The 18,589-nt window shown below is 41.4% G+C and overlaps 1 protein-coding gene across 1 annotated transcript in view; it reads left to right on the top strand.

Annotated features, from left to right (window-relative positions):
- The window catches only part of AR (androgen receptor), a 204,443-nt gene that overhangs the window by 178,714 nt on the left and 7,140 nt on the right, over nt 1–18,589 (top strand). The window contains exons 4-7 of the mRNA XM_018043830.1: nt 4,909–5,196; nt 11,299–11,443; nt 17,152–17,282; nt 18,107–18,264. Of these exons, the coding sequence (XP_017899319.1) occupies nt 4,909–5,196; nt 11,299–11,443; nt 17,152–17,282; nt 18,107–18,264 (722 nt within the window). The remainder of the gene's footprint in view (nt 1–4,908; nt 5,197–11,298; nt 11,444–17,151; nt 17,283–18,106; nt 18,265–18,589) is intronic.

Below are 18,589 nucleotides of genomic sequence, written 5' to 3'. Positions count from 1 at the left end.
GGAACATTTCATGCAAAGACGGGCTCAATAAAGGACAGAAATAGTATGGACTTAACAGAAGCAGAAGATATTAAGAAGAGATGGCAAGAATACACGGAAGAACTCTACAAAAACGATCTTCAAGACTCAGATAATTATGATGGTATGATCACTCACCTAGAGTCAGACATCCTGGAATGCGGAATCAAGTGGGCCTTAGAAAGCATCACTATGAACAAAGCTACTGGGGGTGATGGAATTCCAGTTGAGCTCTTTCAAATCCTACAATATAATGCTATGAAAGTGCTGCACTCAATATGCCAAGAAATTTGGAAAACTCAGCAGTGGCCACAGGACTGGGAAAGATCAGTTTTCATTCCAATCCCAAAAAAAGCAATGCCAAAGAATGCTCAAACTACCACACAATTGCACTCATCTCACACATTAATAAAGTAGTGCTCAAAATTCTCCAAGCCAAGCTTCAACAGCATGTGAACCATGAACTTCCAGATGTTCAAGCTGGATTTAGAAAAGGAAGAGGAACCAGAGATCAAATTGCCAACATCTGTTGGATCATCAAAAAGGCAAGAAAGTTCCAGAAAAATATCTGCTTCCGCTTTATTGACTATGCCAAAACCTTTGTGTGGATAACAAAAAACTGAAAAAATTCTTCAGGAGATGGGAATACCAGACCACATTACCTATCTCTTGAGAAATCTGTATACAGGTCAGTTAGAGCTGGACATGGAACAACAGACTGGTTCCAAATAGGGAAAAGAGTATGTCAAGGCTGTATATTGTCACCCTGCTTATTTAACTTATATGCAGAGTACATCATGAGAAACGCTGGGCTGGATGAAGCACAAGCTGGAATCAAGACTGCTGGAAGAAATATCAATAACCTCAGATATGCAGATGACACCACCCTTATGGCAGAAAGTGAAGAAGAACTAAAGAGCCTCTTGATGAAACTGAAGGAAGAGAGTGAAAAAGTTGGCTTAAAACTCGGCATTCAGAAAACTAAGATCATGGCATCTGGTCCTGTCACTTCACGGCAAATAGATGGGGAAACAATGGAAACAGTGACACACTTTATTTGTTTTTTGCGGGGGAGGGGGCTCCAAAATCACTGCAGATGGTGACTGCAGCCATGAAATTAAAAGACGCTTGCTCCTTGGAAAAAAAGTTATGACCAACCTAGACAGCTAAAGCAGAAAGGTCCGTCTAGTCAAAGCTATGGTTTTTCCAGTAGTCATGTATGGATGTGAGAGTTGGATCATAAAGAAAGCTGAGCGCCGAATAATTGATGCTTTTGAATTGTGGTGTTTGAGAAGACTCTTGAGAGTCCCTTGGACTGCAAGGAGATCCAACCAGTCCATCCTAAAGGAAATCAGTCCTGAATATTCATTGGAAGGACTGATGGTGAAGCTGAAACTCCAATACTTTGGCCACCTGATGGGAAGAACTGACTCTTTTGAAAAGACCCTGATGCTAGGAAAGATTGAAGGCAGGAAGAGAAGGGGATGACAGAGGATGAGATGATTGGATGGCATCACTGACTCAATGGACATGAGTTTGAGCAAACTCTGGTAGGTGGTGATGGACAGGGAAGCTTGGTGTGCTGCAGTTCATGGGGTTGCAAAGAGTTGGACTGGACTGAGTGACTGAACTGACTGAATGACTGAACTGACTAAGTGAGACTAAGGAATTATTTTATTTTATTTCATTTTAATTCATTTAAATATCCACATGTGTCTAGTGGCTGCTGTGTTGGACAGTGCAATTCTAAAAGGAGCTCAGAGAGGCAAGTACTGAGATATAGTAGAAATTACTTAGTCAAAAAGAGGGCTAATATGGCACAGGGAACTCTGGATTAGGAATAAGATCCTCTGCTCTGCCACTTGGTGACCTCACTCTCTCTGGCCTCAGCCTCCCCATCCTTGACGTGAAATGTTGGATTAGCAACAGAAGTCCCAAAATAAAGGCTATGACTTGAATTTAACTTTGGGATACAGATGAGTTTTTTGTTTGTTTGTTTGTTTGTTTACAGATGAGTTTTAGGAAAATTTGTAAATATTATATGAATGTCTTCTAACAGTATGTGTATATGTATGTGTATGTGTACATGTATTGTAGGTCAAGCATTCACTTTAGTTCACCAGAGTTCCCACCATTCTCCTATAAACACATATCCAGAGAGACAGAAACACACATACACAATGTGTTATATGTGTAGACACTGAAGGTTCACATTTTGTGAACCCCCTGGATGTGATGAGTTCTAAGGACCTTTCCTATTTTGTTATTTTATGAATCACTAAGCCACTATAGTTCCAAGCACTATACGTTCCCCAAACGTATTTCTGCTTTAGGTACCCGGCCAGAGGAATCTCATAGCTTTCTACCGTTTCCTTTCTGGATTTGATGCTATTATAGTTACTGAAGTTTAGGGTCAAGGGTGAGGGAAGAAGGCAGGGAGGATATAACCCTAGTCCCACTCCTCAACTTTATTAGGCCAGAAGTAGAGTTTAAGGCTCCTTGGGGTAGGCAGTATTATATAATAGAAAGAACATTGGCTTTACAGTCAGACTGCATTAAGATTTTTAGATTCTGTTTCTTGATAGTTGTGTTAGCTCAGTTTACTCGCTTGCAAAACAGAGATAGGAAATATTCCTCACCTCCTAAGATCATTGTGGAGTTAAATGATACAATATGTTTATGAAGTAAGGTATATAGAAGGCTGAGAAAAAAGTACTTATCCTTATATCTCTTAGTTTGCTCAGGCATAGGGCTAATTATATTTCTGTCCTTTCCCAGGCTAAAAGGGGAACTACATGGCCTGGCAACTTCTAAGCCCACAGTCAGAAAGTGCCAGTGATGGGAAAGAGAGTGTCTACCTCTAGAAACTGTACTAGAGGAGCATATCCAGTAAGCACTACCAGTCTATAGAGCTGCCTACATGAACCTGTGTCAACAATGGTTTCACCAAATGACAAGATTATTGTGGGGGCCAGGCCTCTAGCTCCGGGGCAAGATAAGCTTAGCCCTGCCCATACCTTCCAGCTTGTGCCCTTGATGGGAGGTGGGAGTTGACAGTGGGTGTGCATATCTCCTTATTACTGACTGTGCCCAAGCCTTGCAGAAATGATTGTTGGACAAGGTCATCTTGAACTCTGTGTTAATTTTCCAGGCTCCCTTGTTATTTTACCCTGAGTTCTTCATTGTGCTCCTCTTGTAGCACCAGTCCCTCTATTTTCTCCTCCTTTATCCTGGTTGTTAATCCAAACATGTGATTCATTCTTTCATTGATTTACTGAGTTGCACTATGATTGAAGTTTGCATTGCAAGACTTATTTGTCTAATTAAAGCTGAAAGCCAGTTCCAGCTAAGTATCTTTTTTTTTGCACGAGCCAGAAACAGATCAGCAACAGGTTTTGTTGTATTCATCCATTAAAACTGAGCAGTCAGCTTCTCTCTTTGTTGTATACCTTTTAAAATTTATTATTATTATTTAAAGGGAGTATAGATAAAGTGGTTTATGATCTGCCCCAGTGCAACTGTCTATGCTAGACATCAGAGTTATGACCTTTTCAATTATTTATATTTCTGCCAATATAAATGCTAAGGAAAATAGCACAAAGTAAACATCAGGATGCTCAAAGACCTCTAAATTATGTGTATGAGAGCATGGAGGGGGATGGTTCTTAAGATTTGGATTTTAGATTATTGTTGCTTTTTAAAATAACAAATGGATGCTTCCTAGCACGGTTCCCATTTTACAGGCAGATTATAAAGGCAGGGACATTCTGTTATTTCTTTAATACAGCTGGGGATTTCAGACTTCAGCTTCCCCCTCTCTCCTTTACTAAAGAAAAAAATCAATATACGTGTTGCAATGTATGTTCAACTATGAGTGTAAATACCTAACAATAACTTGGGTTGTTTCAGTTAAAATGAGAAATGCTGCAACACCAGAAAATTCCCATTTATTTACCCCAAAGTGGGATGATAGAACAAGTCTAGTCCTTCTTCAATAGATCTGCCTTTCTGGTCTCCTCTCCTAGCAATCTGCTAGACATGATGGACATAGATACAAGTACATCATTCTCTTTTTTTAAAACATTCCATATTTGTTATCACCATGTGTGATAAGGCCCAAATTTCTTAATATGTTATACATGTTCCTTCAAAGTCAGATGCCATCATTATTTTCAACCTCATAAATAGCCATTCTCCCCACACATAAAATATACACTCCAGCCACACTGGTATCTGTTTCCCTTAAACCCTTAGTGCTTTCGTTTATGCCCTTTCCATCCGTCTCTGCCTGGTGAAAGCCTTGCTATTCTTCAAGGTCCAGGTCAAATGTCACCATAATCATTTCCTGACCCAACCTATGCACAAAGATTGTTACCTTCCTCTTTTGTTAATGCCCCTGTTATAACATTCACCAGTTTGACATTTTCTAACTGATAGATATTTTAGTGGGCATTTATTTTTCCTCTCCCAAACTGGTTAGGGCCTGTGTTCTTTCTGTCACTCAAAAGTAAGCCTTAACAATGGATATCTGTTGAATGAATGAGTGAACCATGAATATGTTAGTAATGATTTAATTAAAGATTCAAAGTATGAATACTGGAGACCGTATTTAGGCAGAGCCCAATCCAAAGATATACTAGGTATGTCTGTCAAGAGGATAAAGGCAAAAGCAAGATATGAAGGTTTGAGTTTAGTAGGAATTTAGAATGATGAACCATTCATTCAACCAGTGGTTAAAATGTATACTTGTCCTTAAGGAGTTTAGAGTCTGTGATCAGGAAAAATGATCATACTTGTTTTCTTAGCTCAAGCAGCTTTTCTAACAGGGTAGTTGTGCTGTGTGTTTTTTGCCACTGATAATAAATCCAACTTTCCCTTCTTTCCCAAAAGCCCGGAAACTGAAGAAACTTGGGAATCTGAAGCTACAGGAGGAAGGGGAGGCTTCCAGTGCCACCAGCCCCACTGAGGAGCCAGCCCAGAAGCTGACAGTGTCACATATTGAAGGCTATGAGTGTCAACCCATCTTTCTGAATGTCCTGGAAGCCATTGAGCCAGGGGTGGTGTGTGCTGGACATGACAACAACCAACCTGACTCCTTCGCAGCTTTACTCTCTAGCCTCAATGAACTGGGTGAAAGACAGCTTGTACATGTGGTCAAGTGGGCCAAGGCCTTGCCTGGTAAGTGGGGGCATGGGATATGGGATATCATATTTAGTGAATGTTCCTTTGGGCCATGCACCACATCTGTTCCTTTCCCATCTGTTAACTCACCATAACCTTGTGAGGGGAGAGAATGGTAAAAATCCCCATGTTTAAAATAAGGAAATTCAAAAATCAAGAAAAACAGCATTACTGAGTATCCCATATGCCTCACATCAGCACACAACAATCATGTTCAACCCACAGATTTAGTCAGCAAATTTCCTCATAATCATGTATCACACAGACATACATATCCTTATATGCTTTAAGATGCTTTTCTACATGTACATACACAAGTTCACTCCAAAGATAGTCTTGAACCTAACTGATAATCTGTTTTCACTATTAGTTAGGACCCATACCATGGGAACTCTTATAATATGGTATGGTAGAAGGAACATGGGGTTGGAAGTCAGAATACTTGGATTCTAGCCTTAGCTCTGCTGGTAACTCATTATGTGACCCCTTCCCTTTCCTGGTCTGTTTTTCCATATGTATAATGTGTGAAAAGTGGTTTGGACTGCATTAATAATTTTCCGGTTTTACTTCAAGGGAATTCCCTGATAAGTGCTCTTAAAACTATCTTAGGGAATTCCCTGGAAGTCGAGTGGTTAAGACTCTGTGCTTTCACTGAGGGCATGGGTTCAATCCCTGGTTGAGGAACTAAGATCCCACAGGCTGCAGGGTGTGACCAAAAAAGAAAAAAAAATAAAATAAGGATTTTATTAATCCTTAATAAAATAGGATCATCATAGTGGAAGGATATATTAAGTGATAGTGAAAGAAATATGAAGTGTTTGTCTAACTTCTGCAAGTTTACCTCCAGTGATGAGGAACTCACTTCCTCCCTTGGCCATCTGTTGTTTGAAAAGAAATAATTATTCAAATATTAGAGTTTAAAGAAGCCTCAGAGATCCTCTATCCCATATGCCTCACATCACATCCAATGATTCACAAATGTTCCTTTAGCAGCCAAACTCTTTATTTCTCAAAAACATGGTACACATCCAAGTGGAGCTGGTTGATTTAGAGCCAGTGCCTCTCCCTCACTATGCCTAGAGAAGCCTCAAATCACTCTTGCAGAATCTTAGGGCTCTAGGGAACACAGTGTGGAAACAAGTGAAGCATAAACTCTTTAAGGATTCTCTTAATCATAAACTTCCATGATTGAAAGATTCTTCTGAATCATCAACAACCAAACCTCTTCTTGTAGAATCAAAGATTAACCCGCCATTTAATAACTGCCAAACAGCTGGGAATTTATATTGAACAGAGCAGTTTCATATATATTACCTGATTTGATCCTCATAAGAATTCTTTAAAGTAGGGATTCTTTTCCCTATTTTATAGATAAAGAATGAAGCTGTGAGAGTTGATGTTTGCCCTGCAGTTGCACATTCAGAAGATAGCAGGGCCAGAACTTGAGCCCAGGTCTCCTCCTAACTCCAAATTCCCTCCTCATCAAATTCTACCCAATAGTCTGTGTAGCACCCTTGTAGATCTCTAGCCTTGGGTTTTACAATGAGGGACCAAGTTATCCAAAGCCAGTTGGGTCATAACATGAAAGACATTGCATGTTGACTGTCAAGCTCCTTTTTTGTCTTTCCGATTCACAAGGCCCAGATACAACCACCAGATTTATGGAGTCACTGAGTCGGGCACGACTGAGTGACTTCACTTTCACTTTTCACTTTCATGCATTGGAGAAGGAAATGGCAACCCACTCCAGTATTCTTGCCTGGAGAATCCCAGGGACAGAGGCGCCTGGTGGGCTGCTGTCTATGGGGTCACACAGAGTCGGACACGACTGAAGCGACTTAGCAGCAGCAGCAGCAACGCCTTCTTAGCTTGGAAATCTGGGGTTGACTAGCCAATAAAATCCCTGGGAAGAAGGCCCAAGGATACTGTCTGTGCCAAAAACAGAGTTCACACAGGGAGGAAAAATACAAATAATAATAATAACAAAATTAAAAGTTGCTTTAATTCTTATCAGTTATTCAGCTGAGTGTCTTGATGTTATATGTCTAACAGAGATTCTGTTAGACAATACTTTGGCCACCTGTTGCAAAGAACTGACTTATTTGAAAAGACCCTGTTGCTGGGAAAGATTGAAGGTGAGAAGAGAAGGGGACGACAGAGTATGAGATGGTTGGATGGCATCACTGACTCAATGGACATGAGTTTGAGTAAACTCCAGGAGTTGGTGATGGACAGGGAGGCCTGGCGTGCTGCAGTCCGTAGGGTTGCAAAGAGTCAGACATGACTGAGCGACTGAACTGTGCTGAACTGAACAGAGATTCAGTTTAATCTTTCCAAGCAGTTGCCAGACACCTAATTGTACCATGTTATAGGCTACAGACTTTTTCTTACATATGATTCCACTTAATCCTTATAGCAGTTCTATGAACCATAGGGGCTTTTACTCCCATTTCATATGACAAGATTCACAGTGGTAAATTAACTTGTTCCACTTGGTGACTTAACAAATACAGCCATAGCTTGAGCTCACACCCTCTGATTTCCAGTCTTAGCAATAACCTAGTGCAAATCATTATGACAGAATTTGTGTAACTTGAAGTCACTGGATTTTCTCAGCCCAGCCTCCAGGATGAGAAGCTGTTTCCTTACATTAACAAGTCTGCAAGTTAATATCAGTTCACCATCCATCTTGTCCAAGGAAATGATCTCTGATCCTGAGTCATTTAGAAGAATAGCCTCAAAAGAAAGCCAAGTACCATATTCATTAGAACTGTTATTCCTGTTATCAATAATCACCTACTAATTCAAGTTATTTGCTCATTGAACAGACTGAGCTCTTGTCCTTTGAGAGGCACTGTGCTGGTACCTACTCATATAATTTTGATGTGAAGTTTTCTTTGATAGTGATAGTACATGTAAATTGCCTTGTTTTGCACCAGCACATTAATAAATGATAACTATTGAGAGAGAGTGAGTAGATTGTATGTACACAGTATATTTATAATCAGATGTATCTGGCTTGGCATCTTAGCTATACACTAGCGTGACTTTGAGCAAATCACGTGTCTGCACATGCTTTCATTTCCTTGTTTGTAGAGATGGTAGAGCAGTTGCTACCTTGCAGATTGTTATCAACATAGAAATTCTGTATAAAGAGTACAATAGCTGGAACATAGAAGAGTCTCTGTAAATAGTGGGTCATTATTATAAAGCTTGAGAACTAAACCACTAAAATCATTTTAAACTGCCACTAACTTTGCCTAGAAGTTCATTCATAGGTCCCAAAGATGAATTGTCTTCTTTGAAGACCTTGGCTGTCAGGTGCACTAAAACAGCAAAGATTTCCTAATTGACCTTTCTTTAGACATGTTCTTCCAGAGGTTTCTGCTCAAGATTGCTAAGAAGTGATGTTGATTGGATTCTGCTGAGAAAACAGAGTCTCCAAGAAACTGTCTCTGCTCCCTAACCTGTTTGGTGTGTTTCAAAACTTGAAAATGACTTCTCTCTGTTTTTCCAAAACAGCCTGATGCACTGCCAAATAGGAGTTGAGTGAATGTATGTTGAAGGAAACCTGTAGGCTGAAGCTAGTGTTTCCTCAACTCATGCCTTGACAGCCATACTATCTAAGCAGGTCTTTTCAAAGGCTGGACATTGGAGAGCAGAGTTAGGTACTATAATGAGATTAGACCTATAGGAAACTTGGCCTGCTATGTTGCTGATGTGTACATAGTAATTAAGTTTGAGTTCTAAGCAGCTCTCACTAAGGATCACTAACTAGTATTAAGCCAAACTAAGCTATCCCATTTTTCTCCTGTGTTAGTTCTCTGACATCTCAGTGAAGGAAAAAATCATTAGTATTGATGACTTCCTTCGTACTAGTACAGTTTAATCCTCATACCTCCATGAACCCTCATATTCACACCATCACCATCCAAGGCTTTCTTTGATTCTCACTGTCACCCACCCCAGAGGTTCAAGGTTCAAACTCCTGGACCCCTCCCAAAGAGATTCTTGGATGTTATGTGCTTGACCCTTGCTTTTTGTCTCCTACTGGAAAGAGTCCATCCCAGGCATTCTGTTCTACACAAGGGCTTCAGGCAGGAAATACTCTTGTGTCTGAAGGGGCAACTAGTTTGTTAGCATATCATTACCAGTGAAGGTGGGAGGCACTTGCCTGGGAGGTAAGATTGCAGTCAAGGGTGGTGCTGTGAGGAACTCTGGCATCCCTGATGTCTGGTAGACTTGGGACCTAAAGGGGAATAGAGTATGTGTGTGGCAAGGACCAAACAAACAGAACAATGTATCTTGATAGCTTAGATTTCAGACCTGACCCTATGGCTAAGAAAAACTTGTGACCTTGGTAGTTTCGAGCTGTGACTTCTCTGGCCCTCAGTTTCCTTAATGACAAAATAAATGTCACATTGCCCACACTCCAGGGTAATTGTGAGAGTTAAATGAGGTCATCATCAGGAAGGTTAGAAGCATTATCTAAATTTATATAAGCATTCCTAATGAGGTATAGCAAAACAAAATTTTAGATAATTCTGGATCTGTTAGGGAGAAGATAAATGTGGTACTGTTAAGAGATAAGCTGTGATGTGATACTCTAAGTATCCAACTGTTTGGAAACCTCCAGGAGAGCAGAGCAATATCTGTTCTACCTATGTACCATTTGTGGAGGCAGCATTTGGGAACCTCTGTTCTCTGAGTTTAAGGGAGTAATTTGAAGATCATCTAATTCTCACTTTATAAAATGAAAAAAAAAAAAGAGAGTCTTTAATCCATTTAATTAATATTTCTCAAACTCCTACTCAAATACCTGAGCTGTATTATATACTAGGGAGGAAAAAATGAAAAAAGGGGATGGTCCCTATCTTCAAGAAGCTCTAAGTCTTGTGGAGTAGACAGATATGTGCACAAATAAATTCCAGTGCAGTGTAATGAGTACTATAATTAGATAGAACTACTTAAGATTCATTAGGATGGTAAAAGAAGAATCAATAGGTCTTCTGCTTGGATGTGTTGAAAGAGGCTTCACAGAGAAGGTAGCCTTCCAGTGAATACTTGAAAGATGAGTAGGCATTTATCAGATGGAAAGTCTGGGAAGGGAAGAATACACTCGAAGGAAAGACAACTGCCTGTGCAGAGACAGCAGAGATTTAGAGGCATGAAGTATGCTATGTGTGTTCAGCAAATTGTGGGTTTTTCAGAATAGCTAGAACCTAAATTATGAGAAGGTAAATGATAAGAAGTTAGTCTAAGAAGGGTGGTCATAAAGAGCCTGTTTGTGCATACATAATGGCAGTTGGCAGGAATGGCAGTAGGGTAGGAAACTAGCAGTGCCAGGTACTTGTTGAGTAGAAAATAATGGAGAGGAAGTGGGAAGCAGGAAAAGGATTGGAGAAAAGAGATGAAGCCTGAAGGTGAAAAAGGAGAAGGTGTGGCTGTCAAAGGCATTTCACCATATGCTGATATGTAATAGTATCCCTTTTCCAGGGTTGTTAGAGGGTACAAACAAGATTATAGCTAGAAAAGAGCTTTGTAAAATGAAAAATGCTGTTCATGTGAGAAAAATGATTATTACACTGCATCTTCAGAAAGGCAGTGAGCCTTTCTGAAGATCAAGAGCATGGGCTTTGGAATCAGACCGGCTTTGGAACTTGATCTGCCAGGTACTAGCCTTATGATCTTGGACAAATTCTTTAACTTTTCTGTGACTCACTTTTACTGATTTACAGACTGGGCATGATAATATACACTTTATTGGATTGTTGTGAGTATTAAGTGAATTAATATAAGTAATATACTTATAATAAAGTTAATTCATTGTAAGCAGTCAGTGTTAGATTATTATCCTCTTCCAATGGGCAGTGCACTTTTTGCCTCCATTACCATCTCTTTTGAGCAGCTTGATGAATTAGGGAGCACAAATAATTATCCCCACCATACACTTTGTTCTCCTCTTACTCCCCATCATTGATGGTCCCTGGGTCTCCTCAGGGGCAGCCCGAGTACCAGAAATTCTCAGTCCAGCAGAGTCCCAGACTTCACTTAGACCATCAGTACTCAGTCTGACCATTGCCTCTGTCCTATCTCTAGGCTTCCGCAACTTGCACGTGGACGACCAGATGGCAGTCATTCAGTACTCCTGGATGGGGCTTATGGTGTTTGCCATGGGCTGGCGGTCCTTCACCAATGTCAACTCCAGGATGCTCTACTTTGCCCCTGACCTGGTTTTCAATGAGTAAGTGCTTATGGGCCCAGAATTCACATAGACACAGACCTGGTTCGTGGCGATGACGATAATGGAAGTAATGGTGAGAGTTATTTCATTTGACCTTTATATGAGGCAGTAGAGACCTAGCCAACCTATTCAGTCTAAAGTGGCTTTGCCTGGCTGGAAGGCCAATGGATAGAAGGGAAGGGGGGAAGGCCATCACTTTTCCTGATCAAGACACAATCCTGGTAATTTGGCAGTGCTTCTGACCTGCTTTTAGCTTATCTCAGACCCTCATGTCAGGGTCCTTCTTCACTCTGGGCAACATAAGGAGTGAACAGAAACACTCTAGATCTGAAGGCTGAAGCTCCCTTGGTCCCTTTGCTACCACCAAAAGCTACTGCCAGTCACCTTTTGTTGAGAAACTCCTGTGTGCCAGGACTATACTAGATATTTTCCTAATTTTTTCTCATTAAGCCCACATTTTAATGGTGAAATCAAGTTATGATAACTTGATTTCTCCTTTAAAATATTTTTTTAATGGATGGGGGAAATTATGCTCAACAAAATAGGGATTCATCCAACAATGTTAAACAGTGCATGTTGGCAACAGAATTCACAGTATGACTGTGTAGCTCCCAGCTTTTATACTGCCTCCTGATGGTAAGTGATGAAGAAGAGCAACTCCACCATTTTCTGGCATGTGACCTTGGCCCAATCAGTTCCTTCTTCTTAAAAACAAGTTTGATTAATACTTGCCCTGCCCACCAGCTCTATTTATCCTTCATAAATTTAGCCAAGAGCTCAAATTTTAGAAGCATACTTTTCTTAACTGAAACCTCTGTTGTATTATTTCCTACATCATTGTCTGATTAACAGTTTCCTCAGCTGTTAATAAAATAAAACTTTCTTCAATGGTTTGTTATGACAACTAAAATAGGAGCTAATGGATGTGAAATGTCTGGCTCAAAATGGGCAAGAAATAAAAAGAAGTACCCTTCCAATATTCTCTTTTCCTAGTAGTGATAATCTTTTCTGTGTCTCTATTTGAGGTCCCCCATGGTATTGTGAATGTTGTTGTTCAGCTGCAGGAGTCGTGTGTGACTCCTTGTGACACTACGGACTGAAGCACGTCAGACTCCCTTGTCTTTCATTATCTCCTAGAGTTTGCCCATCTCATCTTCTGCTGCCCCCTTCTTCTTTGCCTTCAGTCTTTCCCAGCATCCGGATCTTTTCCAGTGAGTCAGGTCTTCATATCAGGTGGCCAAAGTATTAGAGTTTCAGCTTCAGCCCTTCCAATGAATATTCAGGGTTGAAAAGAGACACAGATGAATAGAACAGTCTTTTGGTCTCTGTGGGAGAGGGAGAGGGTGGGATGATTTGGGAGAATGGCATTGAAACATGTATAATATCATATAAGAAACTAATCGCCAGTCCAGGTCTGATGCAGGATACAGGATGCTTGGGGCTGGTGCACTGAGATGACCCAGAGGGATGGTACAGGGAGGGAGGTGGGAGAGGGATTCAGGATGGGGAACACATGTACACCCGTGGCAGATTCATGTTGATGTATGGCAAAGCCAATACAATATTGTTAAGTAATTAGCCTCCAATTAAATAAATTTAAATTTAAAAAAGAAATAATAAAAAAAATATGGAAATATTGGGAAAAAAAGATTGATTGGTTTTATCTCTTTGCAGCCAAAGGAACTCTCAAGAGTCTTCTCCTGCACCACAATTCAAAAGCATCAATTCTTTGGCTCTCAGCCTTCTTTATGGTCCAACTCTCACATCTGTACATGACTACTGGAAAAATCATAGCTTTGACTAAACAGAACTTTGTTGGCAAAGTGATATCTCTGCTTTTAATACACTGTCTAGGTTTGTCATAGCTTTCCTTCCAAGGAACATCATCTTTTAATTTCATGGCTTCAGTCACCATCTGCAGTGATTCTGGAGCCCAAGGAAATAGTCTGTCACACTGCTTCTACCTTTTTCCCTTCTGCTTGCCATGAAGTGATGGGACCAGATGCCATGATCTTTGTTTTTTGAATGTTGAGTTGTAAGCCAGCTTCTTCACTCTCCTCTTTCACCTTCATCAAGAGGCTCTTTAGTTCCCTCTTCACTTCCTGCCATTAGAGTGGCATGATCTACATATCTTAGGTTGTTGATATTTCTCCCAGCAATCTTGATTCCAGTTTGTGATTCATCTAGACTGGCATTTTGAATGATGTACTCTGGATATAAGTTAAATAAGCATGATGACTATATACAGCCTTGTCATATTCTTTTTCCAATTTTGAACCAGTCTGTAGTTCCATGTCTAGTTCTAACTGTTGCTTCTTGACTTGCATATAGGTGTCTCAGAAGACAGGTAAGATAGTCTGGTATTCCCATTTCTTTAAGAATTGTATGTAGTTTGTTGTGATCCACATAGTCAAAGGCTTTAGCATAGTCAGTGAAGCAGTAATAGATGTTTTTCTAGTATTACCTTGCTTTCTCTATGATCCACTGAATGTTTGCAATTTGATTTCTGGTTTCTCACCATAGAGAATCCCTTTGGTCCAGGAATGAATTGACCTTTCCTTTCCTCCAGCCCTCTAACCCAGAAGAACCTTAAAATAAAATCTACAGGCCAGTGGTTCCTCCCATTACAGCAATGCCATATGGGGGAAAATAAGTGTCCCCAGCTGCCCTCTTCCAACTCAGCCAGCCCTGGTAGTCAGAAGCTAAGAATAACCAATGAGCTTTTGGCACAACCTGCTTTATGGTTTCCAGATATCCAAAGAGGTACCTATGATGCCATCTTCTGGGTCGGGCCTTAAAAAGCCCTCTTCCTGTTCTCCTTTTCCTGTGCTTCAGTGATTAAACCAACTACTGGGCACCTACCCCATCCAGAGCCCAAAGACCTTTGAACCTTTGTAAGGTGATAATTGGCTATTTTCTAAATCTTCATTTCTTCTTCCACCTCTGTATATATATGTGGCACCCTACCTCAGCTTTCTAGTCCACTTCCATGCACCTCATCAAAAGGTACTATAGGATTCCACACTAGGTCTGGGTCCTCCATGAAGGCCCAAGGCTCCTGAAATATCAGGCCCCCTTCCTCTTATAGAAACTGACTATGTTAGAGTTGTTAAAACCCCTAGAATCATCTAAACCATTGCTTCTCAATGGGGATTGACTTTTCCTGAGAAATGGTTTTTCATTGTGTAGTACATTTTTGCATGTTGGAATATGTTTAACATCCCTGGTACCTGACTCAGTTCAGTTCAGTTCAGTTCAGTCACTCAGTCGTATATAACTCTTTGTGACCCCATGGACTGCAGTATGCCAGGCTTCCCTGTCCATCACCAACTCCTAGAGCTTACTCAAACTCATGTCCATAGAGTTGGTGATGCCATCTGACCATCTTTTCCTCTGTCATCCCCTTCTCCTCCTGCCTTCAATCATTCCCAGCATCAGGGTCTTCCAAATAAGATCCTAGTCACTGTGACAGCTCATACTGCCCGCACACACTAAGGTGGCAGTACCCCTCCAATTAAAAGCCATCTGTTACTGCTAAACTCCTCAAGGTACTAATGGGGAAACTGATACCCAAATAAAGAGACAGGGACTCTGGGCCAACTCATTTGCTGATCTCTCTGACACCAAACTTGTCATCAACCTCGCTTTCTTCTTTTCTCCTCTGCTCTTTGTAGAGAACATAGTTTGTGAGAGTAACGGGCCTGAACCCTAGCTGTGCAACCTTGGGTAAATCACTGAACTTCTCTGAACCTTATTCTCCTCATCTGTAGAACAGTGAATGGTATAACAATGGCACCTTCCAACGTATCATTTTTTGAGCAATTATTATGTGGCAGGCACTGTGCTCCATCATTTTTCCTAATATTCATCTACTCTCTTTTAATCTCTCCTACCTCTGCTCACCTCCTGGATTCCATCCCTGCACCTTGTTTTCTACCTTGCACTTTCTATCCCTTTCTTTCCATTAGCTGTCCCCCATTCTATTTGCCCTTTCTCCTCATGTCTTATTCCTTTCACCTTTGAATTCCTTCCCTTGTCTTTCTTCCCTACTGTTTCTGTTCCTGGGGCCTTCAGCAGTGTTATAGCAATCCTTCATGTCAGGATCACAATTTCAGTGGTAAAAATACTACAGTGTTATAATCAACAAAGGCTTGGAAGTGCAGTAGAGCCCAGAGCTAGGCCATATCCCAAAACTCAGCAGATCTTATTCAAAAATTCTCTAGGAAGAAAGAGCTTGGAGCAGCACTGTTCTGGGCAATGATTTGTGATACTACCCAAGGTGGCTCACATGGTAAAGAATCTGCCTGCAATGTAGGAGGCCTGGGTTCAATCCCTGGGTCGGGAAGATCTTCTGGAGAAGGAAATGGCTACCCACTCCAGTATTCTTGCCTGGAGAATCCCATGGACATGAGGAGCCTGATGTGCTACAGTCCATGGGGTCGCAAGAGTCAGACACCACTGACCAACTAACACTTTCATTGTCTAAACACTTCCTTTTTCTAGTTGGGCTCCAGCCTGCATTAAATGCTTCTACACTATCTGCTCCTTCTTTTCCCTCTTCCTCTAGGCCAGCCAAGATCTCTCTGAGATAGGATTCTGAGCTTCCACCCAGCCAGTATCAGGCCTGCTCAGCCTGTCAATGAAGCTAGTGGTTTGAGGACCAAAATGTCAAACCATAAGCTTCAAGCCCAATCTCAGTGGTCTTTTCCCTCACTACTTAAGTGAGTGTCAAATTCCCTTTCCTTTCTCTATAAGATATAAAATCAAATTCTCTCTCTCCTTCTCCCTGCCTCTCTCTCTCTCTGTCTCTCACACACACATACACTCATACACACACACACACACACACACAAATTCTGAAGTGTTGAAGACTAGGAAGTTCTACTGGCAGAAGAATGGTGTATCTTCTCTTACAGGCTTGTCACAGTCAGTCATGAAGCAGAGATGTTGCTCTCCCCAAGAAGCTATCTAAGCCGTGGCTACTTCTCTATATAATTTATGGGTGATAATGTGATGATCTGTTCACAAGTCACTATAATAAAGGCAGCTCATATGGTTTTATAACTCCCAAACTGTGGTAAGAAACAGCTAGTATATGAAAGAGTAGGCTCCCCTTCAGCAGGGGATATTTAGATTGGATATTCAGAAATACTTTATGGCTGATTTGATAAGCACTGGAACTCATTTAAAGGGGCAATGGGGAATCTCCTTTTCTGGGAGTTTTTAAAGAAATAATGATATTTCTAGTATAGTATGTGTGGACAGTTGGGAATCCTGGTATCCTTATGTCAGGAGTTGATTTCTAAGGCCTGTCTCTTAGAAATCCTTCAAGTTTGAATGTCTGGGAGGCAGGTTCTGTCTCTGGCTGTAGCTGCAATATTAGAACTGTAGTCAGGGAGACCATGTGCCATTGTATTCATTTGGTTAGGCTTTCCTTTCTCTGTCTCAGGAAACAGGAGGGGTATGGGGACTTGAAAACTCCATGTGCTAACCCATATCCTGGCCAGGGAAGATGAGTAGTTATCAAGATACCATGATTTGGGGGGCGGGGGGAGAACAACCTGTTCCTTGTCACTGAAGCACTAGCAAGAGAAACATCAAGCTCCTCTTGGAGAAACTGGAAAGGGGAGGGCACCCACAGACATTCTCTCTGGGTTTATTCTAAGCCTTCTCTTACCCCTCTTTTTTCTCTGTGTATTCCTTCCTAGGTACCGCATGCACAAGTCCCGGATGTACAGCCAGTGTGTCCGAATGAGGCACCTCTCCCAAGAATTTGGATGGCTCCAAATCACACCCCAGGAATTCCTGTGCATGAAGGCACTGCTGCTCTTTAGCATTAGTAAGTGCCTGGAAGGGTAGAGAGTGCCCCTAGGGGGTATAGGGGAATCAGAGGAGAGGTGCTTTTTCATTAAAGGATTATCAGGAAGAAGCCAGATCCTGAATATTTCCCTTCTTCTTTCACCCTCCCTCCTCCACTCTCCCTTAGCATCTTTTTCCCTAACAAGGATGAATTTCATGGCTAGAGACCAATTTCTTTGCTTCAATTCAAAACCTACCCCCAATCTTTCTCTGGGACAAGGCCTTTTTGGCTAGTTCTATCAGGTCTCTGAATTTTTCCATAGCTTCTACCATAGAAACAGGCAAAGACTACCTTATATTTCTTGTAGGGTAGAAAGAATTTCTTCTTCTGCCAAAAAAGGCAAGGTCTATGTAAGAAACTCAGACAAGGCTTATTTGGCAGCCAAGGAATATTTCTTGAATATCTTTTCTAAGCAGAGTGCTGTCTTAGCCCCTATGGGGGAGAAAGGAGATAAAATTTGATATTCAAGGCCACATATTTTAATTGTCTAATTCAGAACTGGACTGTGGATAATGTAAAACCAAGAAATGTATAGATGTGAAGACCAGAGAAAGGAAAGGCTCACTAAATTTTATTTACTTGATGCCCTACAGACTGGGTCCAGCTAGCCTTCTCCCTAAGACCTTCCTGGCAGACTTCCTGAAGGCCCCAGGCATATAGACCTCAAGTGACAGGAAGCCAAGTCGATGGCTCCCTCTTTGTGGGGGTGGGGGTCAAGTTTGCGGTCAGAAAACTTGGTGCTTTGTCTAATGCTCCTTCGTGGGCATGCTTCCCCTCCCCATTCTGTCTTCATCCCACATCAGTTCCAGTGGATGGGCTGAAAAATCAAAAATTCTTTGATGAACTTCGAATGAACTACATCAAGGAACTTGATCGTATCATTGCATGCAAGAGAAAAAATCCCACATCCTGCTCAAGGCGCTTCTACCAGCTCACCAAGCTCCTGGACTCTGTGCAGCCTGTAAGCAAACAATGGAGGGTGCTTTGTCAGGGAGAGTAGCCTGATAGAGCCAAGTGATAATATGCTCTTCTAGGGTCTGGCACCACCTGTTGGGAGGTGCTTCCATTCCCCTCTGGCTTTGAGTGTGGTCCAGGAAGAAAATCCAATGAAGAAGAAAGGAACACAGGTCACAGTGTCCCAGCTGGATGTTGTGAAAGAGGTGGAGGAGTTGAGAACAGAGCAACTGGGACTCAGAGAAGGGGCTTAGAGTAGATAAGTTCTTTAGGCAGACAAAACAGACCTGGATGTTTCCCCCTCTTCCTTGAGTCATGTGCATGTACGTTTG

This window comes from Capra hircus, assembly GCF_001704415.2.
Source record: "Capra hircus breed San Clemente chromosome X unlocalized genomic scaffold, ASM170441v1, whole genome shotgun sequence".
Lineage (NCBI taxonomy): Eukaryota > Metazoa > Chordata > Mammalia > Artiodactyla > Bovidae > Capra > Capra hircus.
Note: the sequence above shows the minus strand (reverse complement) of the source record. Positions and strands in the feature narration are given on the sequence as shown.